This window comes from Hyaena hyaena, unplaced genomic scaffold, assembly GCF_003009895.1.
Source record: "Hyaena hyaena isolate Hyena2069 unplaced genomic scaffold, ASM300989v1 scaffold_175, whole genome shotgun sequence".
Taxonomy (NCBI): domain Eukaryota; kingdom Metazoa; phylum Chordata; class Mammalia; order Carnivora; family Hyaenidae; genus Hyaena; species Hyaena hyaena.
The window spans coordinates 998,680-1,017,663 of NW_024080808.1; the positions used below are offsets into that span (position 1 = coordinate 998,680).

Genomic DNA, 18,984 nt, shown 5'->3' on the forward strand with positions numbered 1-18,984 from the left:
TAACTGGTCTTTGCATTTCTGTCCTTGCCCTTATATGGTGGATTCTTAATATAGAAGCCAAAGAGATCCCTTTAAAATGTAAGTCAGGTCTTGCCCACCTTGTCTGCCAAAAACCCTCCAATGGCTTCCTGGCTTACTGAGAGCAGAAGTCAAAGTCCTTGCAATGTCCGGCAGTGCCCTGTAGGATCTCTCTTTCCCTGTTACCTATGCAACCTCCACCACTGTCTACTTCACTCCTTCCCTTTCAGCCACTGGTCATCTTGCTTTTTCCCAGCAAGCTGGGAAAAGATCTTGGGATCTTTGCTTAAGCTTTTTCTCTGGCTGAACTATTCTTCCCCCAGACTCCCACTTGGCTAACGCCCTTACCTCCTTCAAGTCTTTGTTCACATATCACCTTCTCAATGAGGTCTACCCTGAGCACCCTATGCACCCTATTTATTACTATAGCTTCCTCACTATCTAGGCCTGACCCTACTGACCTTACTCTTTTGTTATTTCTATGCCACTTATCAAATTTATAATTTCCTCATATACTATAATAGTATAGATGGAACTCCACAAGGGACAGCATCTTTGTCTTGTCTGCTGATGTACCGAGAGCCCTGAGTACATTAAGCATGTAGTAGGCGTTCAATAAACACTTCCTAAGTGAATGAACGAACAAATAAATGAATCTATAATGTACATCCAAATCAATACTGAATCCAAATTCTAATAATTACACCTAGGAACGTTTCTAGTGTCCGTTCTTCTGCTCCATGCCTGTTCCTATCCCCATGATACCTTTACTATCTCACAACTGAGATTTTGAAACTCACTGACACTGTACCCATCCCTTGTCATTCATCTGGTGTGCACAGAACAGACCAGGCCCCCTTTCAGCATTGCTCACATCACTGTCATGCCCATGGTGTTAAGCTTGGACTCTTTAGAGCTCTCAGATCCCCTCCCTCAGTCTACTTTTATTGCTTTCTTTCATGAGCTCTTTTTCCTTCATAGGGTTTTAATCTTGGTTTATTCCATGAACGTTTTGTCCCCTTGGTCATTACACTTCAGCAAAGTGCCTTAGCATTGATGAACCTTTCCTTCTTCACTGTCTTCCAACCCTGTGTGCACACTGTAACTTCCACCCTTTCGCTCGCAATGAATGTCCCCACCCTTGGCCCCTCACCCCCACCCCTGCCACCTCCATCATAGCTTACTTGCCCCATTCCCTGCAAAAGCTTTCTTGACCCTGCAGTTCACAAGGATCTTTCCACTTCACACACTCACAGTGCTTACAGTACAGACTCCCCATTCAGTTGACACAATCCTATATTGCCCTATGGCAGCTGTTAGAGTTATTTGTTTTTAACTGCGCTTTTATGTAATGCATGGGTTTTTATGTAAAAATTTTGCAGATTAGTCTGGCTAAAGGAAAATATTTCTTTTTTAATTGTGAAGCTGATTGATATATCTTCTCTCTCTAGTTATATTATAGGTTCCCTGAAAATGAATCACTTTCCTTAAGCTTCTTTATATTTTCCATGGACTCAAACACAGTACTAGGCACCCAGGAGGTGGATAGTGTTTTCAGTGCAGTTGAATGACACAAAATCCACATAGGAACCCATGAAGGCTAAGGCACTTTGCTGAAGTGTAATGACCAAGGGGACAAAACGTTAGAGGAATAAACCAAGATTAAAACCCCCAAACTAGGGTGCCTAGGTGACTCAGGTGGTTGGGCATCTGACTTCAACCAGGTCATGATCTCATGGTTCATGGGCTTGAGCTCCGCATTGGGCTCTGTGCTGACAGCTAGGAGCCTGGAGCCTGCTTTGGATTCTGGGTTTCCCCCTCTCTCTGCTCCTCCCCTGATTGCATTGTTTCTCTCTCTCTCTCTCTCAAAAATAAATAATAAAAAATTTTTAACCCAAAAACTGTGAAAGGAAGTTATCTTCTAGTTTCTTTTCATGAACTGTCATTAATGTGGTTGATAATTTGAAAATGCAAGGCACTAAATGATCTCAGTTCTCTTACTATGGTTTATAATCACGTTGTTTTGTGTAGATATTTTTTCCATTTTGAAAGACAGAAGCTCTTCAGTGCAGTAGAAGAGGTCCTGAAGCCTTCAGTCCAAACCATTTTCTGTCGTGGTGAAATGGCCAAAAGTCACAGCATGGCCAAGGACCCCTAGTCTACTCCGCATGGCCATGGGCTCAGGGAAGGTGCTTCATCAGACAACCAGAAGGTGCAAATGCGGGCACAGACTCTGGGGGTCAGTGTTAGCACTTTGCTCCTCACTGTCCTTCCCATTCTCACTGATTCACTGAGCAGACCATGTTACCAGCTCTGGCCAGTGCTGGGCATCTACGTATATAATCTAATATACCTTCACCCACAACCCTTCAAAGCTGGGTATCATGAATGTTCATTTTACAAGTGAGGACCTTGCTCAGAGAGGCCAAGTTGTAGTTTGCAAATCATAGATCTGAGATTTGGACTTAGCAGGGCATTGACACCAAGGTCCTGTCCTCTCCATTTTGTCAAACTGCCTCCCAGGTGCTCAGGAGATATTTAATAGAGGCATGAGTGAAGGAATGACCCAAAAGTGTGCAGTTTCAACAAACAGAATTTCACCACCATCGACAATGCAGAGGACATTCAGGTTTTGTTAAAGAGATATTGAAATATCAATGTTGACATGGCCTAACTGTTTGCATGAAACTTTCTGGAAGTCTGATCTAAGATTTCTTTGCCAGTGCTCTGAAATGGAGCTCCCACCCCTTTCTTCTTCCTGACATATGTAATCTCGTTATCTTGTTAAACCTTCAAGTCTTTTTCTGCTCAAGGGCTACACAGGGACTCAGAGATCTGGGAGGCCATGACAGTCATGGCTGTATCACCTGCCCTCTGTAGGCTGGAGGGCCACAGTAAAAAAGGAAAGTGCCCGCTGACTACAATCCGAAAACCATCATGAATGGACAAATCTTGTCAAGACACAGCCCTGAATGTGCAAATCAGTAGAGACAGAAAGATGATGACCCAAGAATGATTAGAAGATAAATGACACTAAATTCAACCCCTGAAAATATAAAAGACCAAATTCTGAGAGGACAGGTAGCTTGGAGAGCTCGCATCTCTCCCGGCTATCAGAGTTTTGTAACAATTACTAGATTCTGTCCCTGACCCAGGAAACTTGGGCCAAAAAGCTCTGTCATCCAGCCTGCATGTGTCTGCTTTAATAGTCCCGGCCATCACTCTGTCGCACACAAGCTAGTGAAACTGTTCCCTGGGTGACTAGTCTGTGAAACAGACTGTCTCCAGAACCTCTTACATAATAAATTAATGATGCAATAATCACTTAATTCCCCAAATGTACCAGTTATCAATATCCCAATGTACAAATAGAAACAAAGGAATTAAAAATCTCGTTTTGTGGCATTACGAATGCAGTATCTTAAGTATTTTCTCGGTTATTCCACTAAGGTACTGTTTCAATTAACGTAGTATAATTCGGCACTCCTATGTATTTGAGAAAGCCATTTAAAAGCGCCCATTAGCAGAAAGATCCAAGTGGAGGTAGAGGCCAAGAAGCTGTCACCGCTAATTCTTAATACTCTCAGATCTTTTAATTGAGGGTTCCTGCATGTTGACAGGCAGGTAACGTCTAACTACAAAAGCTTTTCCACTGAGAGAGTTGTCTCAGTACGGACACTGTATTCATGAACACACGCAACTAGCATCAAGGATTTCTGTTTAATGACAGGCCCCCCTCCCATACTGCCACTTTACAGAAGCACAAATGGCATGTTTGTCACTTTGCTCAGCCTAACCGGGGAGCCATACAGAGGACTCCCGGCCCTACTCCCAGCTGCGGGCAGGGTACTTTGCTTTAGCGATCAAAAGAGCAGAAAGCTGTCCTCTGCTCTCCCCTTCTGCAAAGCCGTTCGTGACCCGCCTCTCCTAGGTGAGCCTGAGCAAGAAAAGGCCCAAGCATTCATACCAGGCCACAGCAGAGAGCAGCATTCTCAAGTCAGCAAACCTGCTTCCCTGGTCAGGAGGAAAAGTGCCCCCAACAACTGGGGATAAAAACCAGAAAGTGCAAGGGAGGGAACATTCCAGGGTGAAATGGAAAAAAAAAAAAAAAAAAGAAAGAAAGAAAGAAAGAAAGAAAAAGAAAAAGGGGAAAAAAAGAAGAAAAAAAAAGAAAATGCACAAATCCCATGAGGGCATCTGGTTAACCATGGGTTAGAATCAGGTTTAGAGAATCACTCATAACTCAGTGTGTTGGCAAATCCAAAAACTCCAGGGCAAAAGGCATGCGGGTAAAAGGCATTTCTACTCGTGGAAACAGGAAGTTTCCTTCTTTCACCACTTACTCTTCTAAAGTATTTTTCAGTCTGTTTAGAACCCAAATTTGGACCATCACTCATTTTTACCTGCCCGGCATTTTTATCTTTCCAGAGTCAAAAGAACAACAGAGACGGGATGCAAAGATCCCCTTCCCACAGCCGATTCCCATCAGCCCCTCTCTCCCAGGGTTATGGGTGCTCAGAGCCGACATTCGCAGCGGGACATGCCACGCACAGCAAGTCACCAAAGCACACTGCTCTACGGGCTTCCTAGGAACTTACTTGTACTTGTGCTGGTTCCAATCGTATTGATTGTGGTGGGGACAGATGAGGAGGAGTAGAGGGGCACATGGCCGTTCTCACACCCCAGGCTTTTGTCCTGCCAGTTGGAGGCGTTGATGCAAATCCCAGAATCCCGAGAGTTCTGCCACCCATTGAGCTTGTCATCGGAGTTCTGTCTTTGGTGATAGTAGTGTGTCTGCCCATAATCCACAGAGTCCGAGCGGCTTCGGTTCTGGCCGCCGAAGCTGGTCGACGTGCGGTCCTCCAAGTGGTTCAGCCACATGGCTAAAGCACTGCGGTCTTCCAACGAAGTGGCCGGATGTATCAAAGCATAGGACAGCAGCTGCCTGCTCTCCTCGATGTGCTGGTTGTGTTCGATGGAGTGCGCCAGGATTTGGGGCAGCAGTTTCATATACTCAACTTTTGCATCAAGGTTTCCTGGCTTCAGCAAAGGCAGGTGAGTTAACAGGAGGGAAATCACTTTATCCTTGGATTCCTGTTGCCATTGGTTAATGATTCCTGAAAAGGAAAATATACGGGGCAAATAAGCAAATACACCCACAATGGCAGGAAACACCGTACTGTGAAGAGAATTCCTACGGGTTTAGAGTCTCAGTCTATGTACCCTGGCTGATCTATGTACCATTTCTCAAAACGGCCCACACATCGGATCGGATGACTACTTCGGGATGTCGGGGGGCAGTGACATCAATGCAACACACAACAAATGTTCTTAGAGGATCGGGTGCTCAATCTAATTCCCATTCAGGTCTCCAAAGAGCTTACAACAACTTTGGTACAACCGAATAGAACTTAAGAGCCCTGCATTCTTTCTTAGAAAAGTCTAGCCACACTTTCAGATAGGGGGATAAGGAATAAGAAAATCTCCACAGAAAGCAAGTGTTGTCAAAGGTTCACTGGATCCTTGGATGTAAGGCTGCTTTCCCTACCCCAGACATCTGTGGAAAAGTAGTTGACACCCTGGCAAATGCATTTGTGTGAAGTAAAACTTCCTAGACGGAGAAATCTGTCAGGAAAAGAAAAAACTCCCCTCATCTCGGTGAAGGAGGCACTTTCTCCTGAGAGGCTGCCTCAGAAAACAGTTGTGATCGCAAACCTAGGGATGGGACTTAGCTCCAGCAGCTCCTCCGATCACACACGATAAACAAGCTATTTTCCTTCATGTATAGAAGATCTGCTTAGTTATCTTTATTATGGTAAAAAATATATAACACCATATCTACCATTTCCACCATTTTAAAGCATACAGTTGTGTGGCTTTAAGGACATTCACGATGCTGTGCAGCCATCAGCACCATCCATTTCCAGATCTTTTTCATCTTTTCAAACTGAACTCTGTACTCACTGAATGATCACTCCCTATTTCTCCCCTCCCCCAGCTCCTGGCAACCACTGCTGTATTTTCTATTTGACTACCCTAGTTACCTCTTGGAAGTGAAATCATACAGTATTTGTCATTTTGTGACTGGTTATTTCACTTGGCATCATGTCTTCAAGGTTCGTTCATGAGAAGATCCATTTTTAACACACCCTCAAGGATCCCTTCTTGTCCCCTTCTACTCAAAACACACACTTGCTGCCTTTAGGTAAACATGGATAAACAGTGTACTTTGCCTAACTGGCCTTTGAGAAGTAGCTTGTTCTGGAAACCGATGGTTATCCTGAGGACCTCAGGCCACAAGAAAGAAAGTTCCCTTCCTGAAAAGTCACTCCTGACATCTGAAGACATTGTCTCTCACCTACTGATTACCCTATAACAGGCCAGGGCAGGGCAGTTCTAGGGGCTTTCATGCAGTATCTGCAGAATTAAAAGGGGGTATCTGGTATTAGCAGAAGGGCTTCACAATCCCAGTAAGACACAAACATATCAGAACAAGCTCAAGAGTCATTGTTGATCAGAAGCTACGAATCCATCAGTCACGTACTATAAAGCCCCTTGAGATCAAGGGTGTATTTAAAGAAAAGTATCAGGCAAGGAAGACATGATATATAATAAACAAATACAGACTCCAGAATCTGGCAAGCCTGGCCATCAATACCAGATCTGCCGCTTCATTTGCAGTGGAACCTTGGTAAGTTACCTCCTCTACCTGAGCCTCAATTGCCTCATTAGTTAAGATGGTTATCAGCAGCATCTGTCCCTCCCTGTGTGCATCAAAAAGACCGGTCAAGTACTCGATGGTGGACATAATTTCTTCTACTTGTCTCTACAGTAGTCAGGCCCACATTAGAGCCATGGTGGTTGGCTCTGGATCCTGAGTTTTAAAAATAATATACAGAGTCTAAGGATTACCCAGGGAAGGTCATTAAAAAGTATCAGAGGTGGAAGAGGTAGACAGTCAAAAGCTGGAAGAAAATGGGGCTACCGGGCTTCCAGGTGAATAATATGAAGAGATGCTCGACTCTTTTCAAGTGGGGATTTCATAAGAAGATGAACAGCCAACTATTTGAAACAGAAGTCTTCAAATCGAAGCAACAGAGATTAAGACTGGATGTGGAGAAGAAATGACATGCCAGAATGACAAAAGACCTAGAGGAGTCGCCCAGGAAGGCCTTATAATATATGTGCTAGGGGCCTGAAGAATAGAGATAGAGGGGCTAGGGAAGCACTACCAGCTAGGAATGTAATGTGAGCTACATACGGTATTTAAAATTTCCTAATATTAAAAGAAAAGTGAAAAGAGGGAGGTGAAATTAATTTTAATGATGTCTTTTGTTTAATCAAATATGTAAAAATATTATTTCAAGTATCAACTGTAATCAAGTATAGATTATTGATGAAACAGTTTACATGCTTGTCTTTGCATTAGGTGTTCGAAATCCAGGGTGTATATTGCCACTGACATCACATCTCAACTTGAATTAGCCACAGCTGAAGTGCTCAGAAGCCATGTGTGGCTGGAGGCTACAGACCCGGCTAGAGACAGTCAGATGGGGAAGGCAGACAGCAGGAGGGCACAAGTGACCTCAGCAGGTCCCTCCCGCTCCCTGCCTCTATATTTAGCTACCTGTCACCTGACAAAAGGCAACCCTGGTGCATTCCATCAGGTATGGCTTCCCTTTTAAAGTAGCTTTAGGAGACGGAGGAAGCACCAGCTCTAACTTGCCATCAATAGATTTTCAGCAAACACCCAGCATGTTTTTAATTATAAATATGCTTCAGATAAAGATAAAATCTATTCATTAATCCCAAGGAGCTAAAGAGGCACTGGCAAGAAGCAAAAGGTCCTGAGAGGAAGATGAATCCATCTGACATCAGTCAGATGATCAGATGTAGCTGGTGTACACCCTGGAAAACGTACATTTATAAATGTAGGAACAACCCTTAATACAAGTTCAAGAGGCCTAGGAACTCCCTAGTTTTCTGCAAGGTCACTTCCCTGTTTGGATATTCTGCCCTTCTGCAAAAGGTCAGCCTTAAAAAAAAAAAAAAAAAAAGGAACGAAACCAAAACATAAATAGGACTCAGAGTGCAAACTAAACATGTTCTCTCCATGTAAGCACTCTGGGCCAGGGGCAACCTGGGAGCCACAGGAGGTACAAGCACAGCAAAGAGGAAAGGAAAACAAGAGACCTCTGGCTCTGGTCCCTCCCAGGCCTGAAATGGTTCTTTCCTCTTTCTTGGTACAAGGCGCAGGTGGAGTGGGACTGCGGTGTAGCCAGGAAGACCACTATGACTTTTGTTCACTACCGCTGGGAACATGGGCCTGAGACAGCCTTCCGAGGGCAGTCTTCTGAGGTATACCACTAGATGAAACTGTTTCTGCAACAACTACAGATACCACGCTGACAGCTATGATACTGAACGCCCTCTGTGCCAGGCACTCTTTCAAGCTCTGTGAATGTCATTACTCACTTAAAGTTTACAAGAAACTTATGAGGGAGGTCCGATTACAGTCTAATTTTTACATATGAGGATACAAAGGCACAGAGAGGCCAAGCAATTTGCCTCAGGTCCCTCTGACTAGCGAGGTGGCAGAATGGGGATATACAAATTAGCATAAAGATACATAATGATTAGCATGCTAGAAGAGTCTGGCCATAAGTTCAATACATTAGTATTTATAATATAGATAATATGTTCAACATGTGACATCTTAAGTATTATATACGATATATAATATATAATTACATATAAAGTGTGTATGTATATTATATTTACAAAGAATAATATGAATATATTAATAGAGTACATGGATCAGCAGACGACTTGCAAGCTATGGAAGGGCAGGGGAAATAGGAGTTACAGAGACATGTGGGTTTTAAAATATGTCCACAACTCCTTTGACATTCCTAAGAGAGCCTAATGAATTCATTTGTCTTTCAGGGGAGGCTAAACTTAGTGAGTCACTTCTAGCAAATTGAATGTAGCGGAACTGACAGCGTGTGAGTTCATGGACTAGGTTATAAAAGGCACTGGCGGCGTTTACCTTGCTTTGTTTTGGGTTACTCACTCTGGGGGAAGTTAGCCACTGTACTATGATGATACTCAAAGAACCCAGTAGGGAGAGGGGTCTTGAAAGTGAGGAACTGAGGCTTCCTGCCAACAGCCAACACTAACTTGCTAGTCATGTTAGGGAAGCATCTTGGAACCAGAACCTTCAGCCCCTTAAGCCTTCAGATGACTGCACTCTGGACCACGTTTAGAAGACCCTGAGCTAGAACCTCTCTTATTCCTGATTCACAGAAATTGCATGTGATAATGTGTTTATTGTTCTTTTAGCTGCTAATTTTGGGGTAATCTGTTATGTGATTTTAAAAACCCCAATATACCTCTTCCAAAATGGAATAACCTCTGGAAAAATGGAAACATTAGCATTGGCTTTGAGCAGTTCAGCCCGTCAGGCAAAATCATTCCCATTCTGAGATCAACTCATGAAGCTAACCTATTGTCACTAAACATTCGCCTCAGCCTCCCTCGTCCTGATTATCTACTCACCAAACAACTTTTGGGCTAGGATTTAGCTCCCGGTATCTTCATTCCTGGGTGAGAATGACCTGACCATACAGAGTTGGATCGTCTCTTTCAAGATTCAGGTCAATTTAATGCTTTCTGGTTGTGATTTGGCTTCCTGTGGAGGCCTTCCTGTGCTCGGTATATGGAGTATAGCTCAATACATCTGGTCCCTCTGATGATGGCTCCCCATGGCAAGTTAATAAGCCAGCATTGCAGAATCTACTACTTTCTAGTTAGTACTGAGTCTGTCTCTCAGGGTGAGCATCCCCAGGACCCTGATCAGAGAGTGAGCATCTCCACCTTCAAACAGAAGCCTGGACATGTGTGGACTTGGTACATGAAAGCTAGGTCCTGTCCAGCTGCCCACTGGTCTTCTTTGTGGTGTCCACACCACCTTCCAGAGAGCAAGGAGCTTTTGCTGAGATGTGTAGTCAACAGATTCTCCCTACTGGGGAAGATTTAGAAATCCTGAAACTTTCAATGAGTCAATCACTTCTGTGATACAGTTTCTACTATCATACACTCCAATACCACTCTATTTAGTAGACACTTTGGAACACAGAGGTCCAAGTACAGCAAGATTCAATGGTGCCAACTCACCTCTACTACTTTCTCTGAATATTTTCTCTATTATTCCTCTACATAAGGAGCAAAGATGTTATTTGCTGGATGTTTTATGTGGGTAAAAGTTGATGATTTATAATTTATAAACCAGTGACAGAGGAGTGGTAAAAAAAAATCCTGAAGGAGCTATAATAAAAGACCATGAGGATTAGGAAACTGCCCCAATGATTCTTAGAGTGACAAAGATTGTGTTTAAATACCAAGTCTGGTGTTATTACTACACAATAGTATGTCAATGTTTAAGGGCTCCAGTTGCTGGTAAATTACCCTTAAATTGCTATTTTATTATACTCTTGTTTTCGGTTTAATAACATTTACTATAAAAGGGTTTCTCACAAGTGTATTTAGGCAATTTGCTCATGCGAGACATGGCTGGAAATTAAGTGCACACATACAAGAAGTGCTATTTAAATAAATGCACTAAAAGGCGGAAATACTAGTGGATCTTACATGGTCAAATTCTCCTTGGAAGGATTTCTATTATGAACTCAATCCTAGACACATCATGTAATAAAGCTTTTGAAATGTAGTGCAACTCTGCACAACTCAGGGACAGATGGCCAGCAGTAATAACAGACGCTGTGCATTTGGTAAGAGTATGAGCTGACAGGGCACCTAAAGAATCGGGGGGAAAATGGCAAATACCAACATGGCAAATGGTGAGATTCTTGTGCTGGCACCTGTACTTGTCTATCGTCTCCCAAGGTACCTACTTGAGCTAGAAATGACTGGAGAAACATCCCCTAATCTGGTGGAACCCTATAAGTCACGTGGATTAGACTCGTTGTTATGGGGGACTGGGACAGCCTGCAGTTACTGAGCCCCTAGAGCTGCAGTGGTGCTTTGAGCAGATACAAAGGACTGTAGAAGAGTCCTTCTCCATTTTCAAGGAGGGTGACTGTCAACTTTCCAGGTGGCTCCCATGGATCCTTGCCTCTTGGTATTCACGCCCTTGGGTATTCTCCTCCCACACTGAATCCAAACAGGTCTGTGTGACCAAGAGAGTGTGGTAAGGTGTTCTGAGATTAGGTCATAGAAGGCATTGTAACTCTCACCTGCTCTCTGGGCTCCCTCACTCTGCGGGAAGGTAGCCACGTCAATTACGAAGATACTCAGGCAGCCCTGGGGGAGGCTTGTGTGGGGAGGAAATAGGGCCTCCTGCTAACAGCCAGCACCAACTTGACTGCAAACGCACAAGAGACCTTAAGCCAGAACTACTCAGTGAGGTTGTCCCAAATTTCTGACCTTCAGAAAACTGTGAGGGGAAGATGATGTGAAGTTATTAAGTTTTGGGGTGACGTATTACAAGCCACAGTTAACAAATTACAGCTTCACGTTATTTGGTAAAAAGACAAAAGACAAATCATTCAAAAATGCAACTGCCCCTTGAATTCCCTAGAAAAGAAAGGGATCTATGTAGTAGACTTCATAGCCCATTATAACCATTAAAGCTTTCTCTGGGACCATGAGGGTCATTAGCTGTTGGTCATTCATTGACCACCCTCAAAGGTACATATGCATGACCTGAACAGATACCTTCAATACCCACTTACTACTCCCAAGTGATCTGGTCATCTCTTCACTGGGGACTTTCTATCTTAGTCACTCTTCTTCCTGGGCACTGGCAAGACTTGGTGCTCCAGGAGGACTCCTTTGCTCCTGAAGAACCCAGGCCAGTAGGCAATTAGTCCTGAGATCTCTGTCAAGAGCTCAGGTTCGGGTTGGGATTCACATTCAGGTTTCTGACCTCCTCCTGGCTATCGCTAAGTTTTGTAGGTCTAAGGCTGCCCATTCCCAGAGGGCACATTAAACTGGCCAGCTCCCCTGACCACTTGCCTCAGTTTTGACCTCATGTCTGTATAGACGACTCCTACGTTTGTATCTCCGGCCCAAGTCTCACCTGGGATACACATCCAATTGGATCTTCCACATGTCCACTCGGATGACCTCAAAGTTACTCTGTCCAAAACTGAGCTCCCTGCTCACCGTCACTAGATCTGCTCCTTCGGTCCTCTGTTCTATCTCAGCAATGGCCCTTCTATCTTTCCAGCAACTCAGGTTGAAACCTTCGAGTATCCTGGACTACTCTCTCATATTCCATGTCTAATCTGTTAGCAACTCTGTGCACTAAATCTTTAAAACATACCCAGATTCTGGGGCGCCTGGGTGGCTTAGTCGGTTAAGCGTCCGACTTTCGCTTAGGTCATGATCTCGCGGTTCGTGGGTTCGAGCCCCGCGTCGGGCTCTGTGCTGACTGCCAGCTCAGAGCCTGGAGCCTGTTTCAGTCTGTGACTCCCTCTCTCTCTGACCCTCCCCTGCTCACGCTGTCTCTCTCTCTCTCCTAGAAATAAATAAAAATATTAAAAAAACAAAAACAGAAAAAAAAAAACATACCCAGATTCTGACCACCTCTCACCATGCTTCTGCATTCCATTCACCCCCTGCCTTACAAACAACATAACAAATAGAATCATCTTTTTATAGAAGATAGGGCATATCACTTCTCTGATCAAACATTCCAACAGTTTCTCATCTCTGAGTAGAAGCCATACAATAACCTATTAGGCCCTCTATGATGCAGCCCCATCTCCCACTACTGGTCCCTCATGCTTTTCAGTCCATTCTGGATTCCTTGCTGTTTCTTTAACATGCCAGATATGTGCTACCCTCCAACCTTTGCATTTGTTGCTTCATTCTGCCTGGAATACGTTTCCTCCCACCCAGATCCACATCTAGCCCCTTTCAGTTCTGTCTTTGCTTAAATGCTGCCTTCTGAGTGAGAACTTTTCTGTCCACAATATTTTAAATTGCCCATATTACTCCCTCACCCTCCACTTCCTTATCCACCATGCCGTTTTATGTTTCTCCATGGCATTTATCATGTGACCTCTTGTGTGTCACACCTATTTTCTGTCCTTCTCCACTAGACAACAGCTCCATGAGGGTAGTGATGTTGTCCCCATTTCCCATGCACTGTCATTTCTTTATTAATTGCATTTTTAAACAACTACATAAAATTGTTCCCAGGCATTTTGTTTGAGAATGGTTGATTAGACTTTGGGATTTCTTACTTAAAAATCTTAAGCACTTCCTAGAAATTTCTTTTAAATGAGGACTGGTAGAGGGGCGCCTGGGTGGCTTAGTCAGTTAAGCGTCCGACTTTCGCTTAGGTCATGATCTCGCGGTTCGTGGGTTCGAGCCCCGCATCGGGCTCTGTGCTGACTGCCAGCTCAGAGCCTGGAGCCTGTTTCAGTCTGTGACTCCCTCTCTCTCTGACCCTCCCCTGCTCACACTCTCTCTCTCTCTCCTAGAAATAAAAAAAGAAAAAAAAATTTAAATGAGGACTGGTAGAGTCGGTGACCTGCAAACTATGGTGGGTACCAAGGGTCACCCAAAACAGTTCAGTCACCTCTTTCTTGTTTGACTCTCCAGAATTCTGGTTTCTTTTAGCTTTAACGTCAAATAAAGACAGGAACGTGTAAAAGAGGAAAATAAAATGACTAACTTAATTTTCAAAATCTTTACTACATTCCCCTCACAGCATTGTCAGGATGGAAAATTTCCCCACGTGCTGGAAAACAAAAGCATAATGGGTGCTTTTCTTGATTGTAACTGACACCAATTAAAGTAATCTTCATGATAAAGATTCATTAGGCTGAGACAGCAGAATTAGATGTATTTAATATGACTCTTTTGCAAACATCTGTTGAAGAAAGAAAGAAAACCAATGCCAATAGGGTTGTGTTAAAACTATTGTAACGTCCAAAATTTTGGGCCATAAGTAATTATGTTCTAATAAAACCTCACCGGAATAGGTCTCCTAAGAGTCATATAAATGGGAGATGAAGAAAATGTTACCTTACTCTTGACAAAAGCAAGACAAATCCTTACAAACCACATTTGGCTAGTTTTTTTAATACCAAAAACCTCTCAGAGGAGAGGCTATAAATGTTCCCAGAGCAGGAAGCTTTCCCGCTCACTAATCTTCAGTGCCATTCTCGCACTCCCAGACCACCACTGACAAAACCCCACACACCACAAAATGACTCTCCGATAGTATTTCAAAATAATGAATTAGCAATCCTTATGCTGACCTTGCAAAGGAGGAAAACATGCATTGTCTGAGAACACTCAGATTCAGGCCTTATTCCAGGAGCAGCTCTACAAATGAGAGCTTTGAAAGAAGTGCACTGTTGTCCAGGTAGCCTAACTGCCATCGTATTTATTAATGAAGAACTCCGAGACCAAAACCTTTGGCAATGTCCCAATGGAGTCAATAAGGAGTGTCCTGAGAGAAATATAAACAGGTCAGATCTCAAAGGAATAGCTCGTGCTTGATCCAACAGCCCAAACTGAACAACAGCCACTTCCCACAATAGGTTTACAAACCTCACCAAGCCTGGGAAGGGCCGGTTCATCCCTGACAACAGGGGGCCATTCTATGTCTTTAAATGAGTCTGGGTTGTTAAGTCTCACGCTTTCTAAAATAATGTGGAAGTTGCTCAGCAAGTTATAGGCAAAATTTCCCATCCTGAGAGATGGGAATCAAAAGTGTAAGTGTGAACGTTAAGAGCCCTGTGATGTGTGTAAATACTGTCACCGAGGAACCACACATATACATCCCCAAAATAGACGTGCCAGAAAAGTTGATAGTAAAATTCATGTATCACTCACTTAGGTATGAAATCTGAAATACATGTAAAGTTATTCTAGGGGAAGAGAGAATGGACAATTTTGTGGAAGGAGGATATTCAAACCCATGGTCACAAATGAACTGTTACTGTATTTGAAAAGAAGGGCCTCCTCAACTGTGTAAGGATTGAGTTGGGTAAGCAACCCTCAAACATTTCTAATCCTGCTTGCTTTTCCTCATTAGGTATAGCCCTGTAGAGGGAGTGAGAGGCACACCTCTCCTTCTGGTTCTCTTGAGCTATTAGCCAACTCCAGGAATTTATGCAAAGGTGAGCAGAAAAGGCAGTTTCTTTTCACCTGTTCTTTGTGCACCAAGTTCGTTTTAGGGAAGTACGTCTGTCGATATGCTCAGAATAAGGTTTTTTAGGTTTTCCTGAGAAGGGGAGCTACTTTTTAATTTCTAAAGTCCTTCATTAAGAAGGAAGAAAGGCAGAAAGGACAATGGAAAAGGATAAAGTTCTATAATCAGAAATGAGAATGGACAAGGCTGTTTCCCTCCTCCTGGGCCATTCCCTCCTTCTGGGCATCCCACTATGAAATTAAAGAGACCCAGAGGTCAGTGGCTGGACCAGAATCAGGAGCACTGACCAGATGAGGACGCTTTGCTTTAGCAGACTTTGTGGGAAAGTTGTAGGAGACAAGAGCTCACAGCCCACAGTTTTAAAGACTATCGACAAAGGCTTCTAGCTCATCCTTCCTGAGCCTCAAACATACCGTCTAGAATTCTAAACCAAAAAAAGACCTGAAAACAGCAAGAAGACTTAGATAACACTGGTCCAGTGCTGGGAGTGACAGCAGTGGCAAGTTTTGTTTTAATCTAGCTTTACACCACCACCTTTTTTTTTTTTTTACTTTTGTACATTTTATTTATTTTTTTAAAAATAGTTTATTGTCAAATTAGTTTCCACATAACACCCAGTGCTCATCCCCACAAGTGTCCTCCTCCATGCCCATCCCCCCCTCCCCCCCACATCCATCAGTCCTCAGTTTTTGTCAGCATTCAAGAGTCTCTCATGGTTTGCCTCTCTCCCTTTCCCCCACCATTTCTGCCCTTCTTCTCCCCCTTGTTCCTCCATCAAGTTCCTCCTAATCCTCCTATACGTGCAAACATATGATATTTGTCCTTCTCTGCCTGACTTATTTCGCTCAGCATAACACCCTCAAGGTCCATCCATGTTGCTACACATGGCCAGATTTCATTGCTTCTCATTGCTATGTAGTATTCCATGGTATAGATAAACCACATCTTCTTGATCCATTCATCTGTTGATGGACACTTAGGCTCTTTCCATGTTTTAGCTATTGTGGAGAGTGCTGCTATGAACATTGGGGTACACGTGCTCCTATGCCTCAGCATTTCTGTATCCCTTGGGTAAATTCCTAGCAGTGCTATTGCTGGGTCCTAGGGGAGTTCTATTGTTAGTTTCCTGAGGAACCTCCACACTGTTTTCCAGAGGGGCTGTACCAGTTTACATTCCCACCAACAGTGTAGGAGGGTGNATTAAGCCATCGGGTCTTTATCTTTAGTCCCTATCAATGTAGATGGCCCAGTGTTAGGGTCTGTCTTCCTTAATGGGGTGTGCGGGGTCAGAGCTAGCCATGGGAAAAGTTTTGTACCCCACAGAAATGTCCGCAATACAAAAAATTTGGAGAGAACCAGACGAGAGAGGGAGAAAAAATACTTTAGGAAGGCTTCCATTTATAGAACCAACCAGCAACTCTGTAAGGAATAGAATCCATTTTCTAAAATAATCCCAGTACCTCCAGCAGACCTCCAACCAGCATCCAACACATGGGGGGGGGGGGGGGGGGGGGAGGGCTTAATTGATTATCACTACACCAATGGAGACAACTTGTGGCAGTTCAAATCTTAAAAGAGATCATGATTTACCATTAAATATTTTCGGCTGTAGATACACCCTGCATACATCCAAACCCTTCCCCTCCTGCTCCCCATCATCATCCATGACGTGGTTTAAGAGTCTGCTTCCTCCCTTGAATCCTGTTGGTCTGCTCTGGCCCTCACTGCCTCTCTCTACCACACAGACCAACTCAACGATGTACACACTTGTATGACACTGTCCTTGATGAAACCGCTGGCTCCCTGAGGGCAGGGATAGTGCCTCCCATGTATGTGTCTCCTAATGCTGGTCTAGGTCATTGCTGATCACGCAGGCTTGCTGGACCACACTGGACAAAAGATACATGTGCTCTCCTATCATAGCCGATGGCACAGCAGATCTGTTCCTTCCCAGCTTTGTCTGTCTCTGGTTAGGGTGCTACGTGTCAACAGAAGAAACCTTTGGACTAAGGCAGAATAGTGAGGGGACAGTGGGCTCCAGGAGAAGGGGGCTCTGGACTCCCTTCAGGGTTGGATGCCGCTCGTGTCTTCACATTAGCTCCTCCCGAGGTCCTCCTGAGGTTCAGGCAGTTCTCAAAGAGCCACCTTCCACCAACCCACACACACAAACACACACACACACACTGGTAGGAGCTGAGTTGTCTGGAGACTCAGACCCCAAGACGTAGGTTACAAGTACCGAAGATAGGCTCAGTTATCTTGAGTGTCCTTTCTGAGGTATTCACCAAAAACTGTAGGAGCATCAGGTGCTCTAGGTGACTTGAGGAAAAGAAAGATTAGAAAGCATAGCAATTGAGAGCATAGATGCTAGCTGTATTGTCTGGGTTTGAATCTTGAGTCCCAACCATCCATTTGGTTAGCGGCATGACCTTGAAAATTCACTTAACCGCCTCTGCATCCTTCGGTTTCCTCACTTGGAAAATGGAATACTTCATAAGATTGTTATGATGTTTGAATTATTTAATCTGTCTGGCCCATAGTGAATGCTATAAAACTGTTAACAATGGTCACCATCATTGAAGAGACCAGGACAATGCTCATGGGATCCTCTCCTGCAGGCTGGGGAGGGAGAGGTGAAGAGGCTGGGAGAGCCAAAAAGGCCTAAGACACAGGTTCTCAGAGTATAGTGCCACCCCCAGCCTGCCCAGCCTCTCCCACACACCTGGGAACCTGTTAGAAATGCAAATTCTAGATCCCCATCATAGATCTACTAAATCAGAAATTCTGCTTACAAACCCCTTTGGGTGATTTGGATCCAGGCTGAAGTTTGAGAACCAGTGGTCAAAGGAACTAAGAGAAAAATCAAGGCCTTCAACTTCATCAGCAGGTTAAGGCTGATGTGAAACCAGGTAGGAAAAATAATATCCTACCAGGAGGAGGGCTTAGGGGAATCAATTCAATGGGTGGCAGGGACCTATTTTTAGAGGAAGTTGCTGGATTTTTAAGAAAGTAATCAACAAATAAGCAAGAAAAACATCATAATATTTCTAGGACAGGGATGATCTCTCAAGTGTTCTATTTATAGCAACCTAGCTACTAAAAAGGAGTGACAGCACCTTCAAAGGCTCCACAGGAAAGCCTCAAACCAGCCCACTTGGGTTTCAGAATGCAGTCAACCATTAACAAAGTCTGACCAGGCCTGGGGGTGGCTTGGGATAAAACACAGGTGAGAATTACCATTTGAAAGTATCTTTACTGCAGAACCATACCCTCAGGAACCCCTCCCACAATGCCCCCCCCACAACTGCCAACCCGGGGTTCTGCGCTGAGTTCTGCGCTGCTCTAAGAAGGGTGGAGGTGGAACTGCGGTTGGCCCAGAAGAGCCTGGGCCACACAGCCAGAGCATTACCTCTAGACGGTTGCTCCGGAGAGCCGTTAGGTGAAGAAGTATCAACTCACAGGTCCAACGATGAACCACGAGATATGCAGCAACAGGAGCAAAATTCTCGATTAGTGGACCATAAGATTTTGCTGAGTTTGGGGGAGAGGGCACAGACGCTGTATAGGTTATATGGAGCTGAACACATTACATTGAACCTGATGGTAGGTGAAAAGTTGTGCGTTGATGGAATTATCACATAAGGGATTGCTCCATCTCCTCCCTCTCCACTTTGTCCTCCTCCTTTTCTCCCCTCCTCTGGTGTCCACTGGGCACAGCTCATCATTATTGAGTGTCCAGCTGGGTATTGTGATGTCAGAGGCATCACCCACAG

The 18,984-nt window shown here is 44.1% G+C and overlaps 1 protein-coding gene across 3 annotated transcripts in view; it reads right to left on the reverse strand.

Annotated features, from left to right (window-relative positions):
* SAMD4A (sterile alpha motif domain containing 4A) overlaps positions 1-18,912 on the reverse strand; it is a 96,711-nt gene extending 77,799 nt beyond the window's left edge. For all 3 annotated transcript variants that reach the window (XM_039240502.1, XM_039240503.1, XM_039240501.1), the window contains exons 1-2: positions 18,621-18,912; positions 4,617-5,135 (exon numbers count right to left, since the gene is read on the reverse strand). In XM_039240502.1, the coding sequence (XP_039096433.1) occupies positions 4,617-5,028 (412 nt within the window). In that variant the 5' untranslated portion in view covers positions 5,029-5,135; positions 18,621-18,912. The remainder of the gene's footprint in view (positions 1-4,616; positions 5,136-18,620) is intronic.
* Positions 18,913-18,984: the final 72 nt, after the last annotated feature.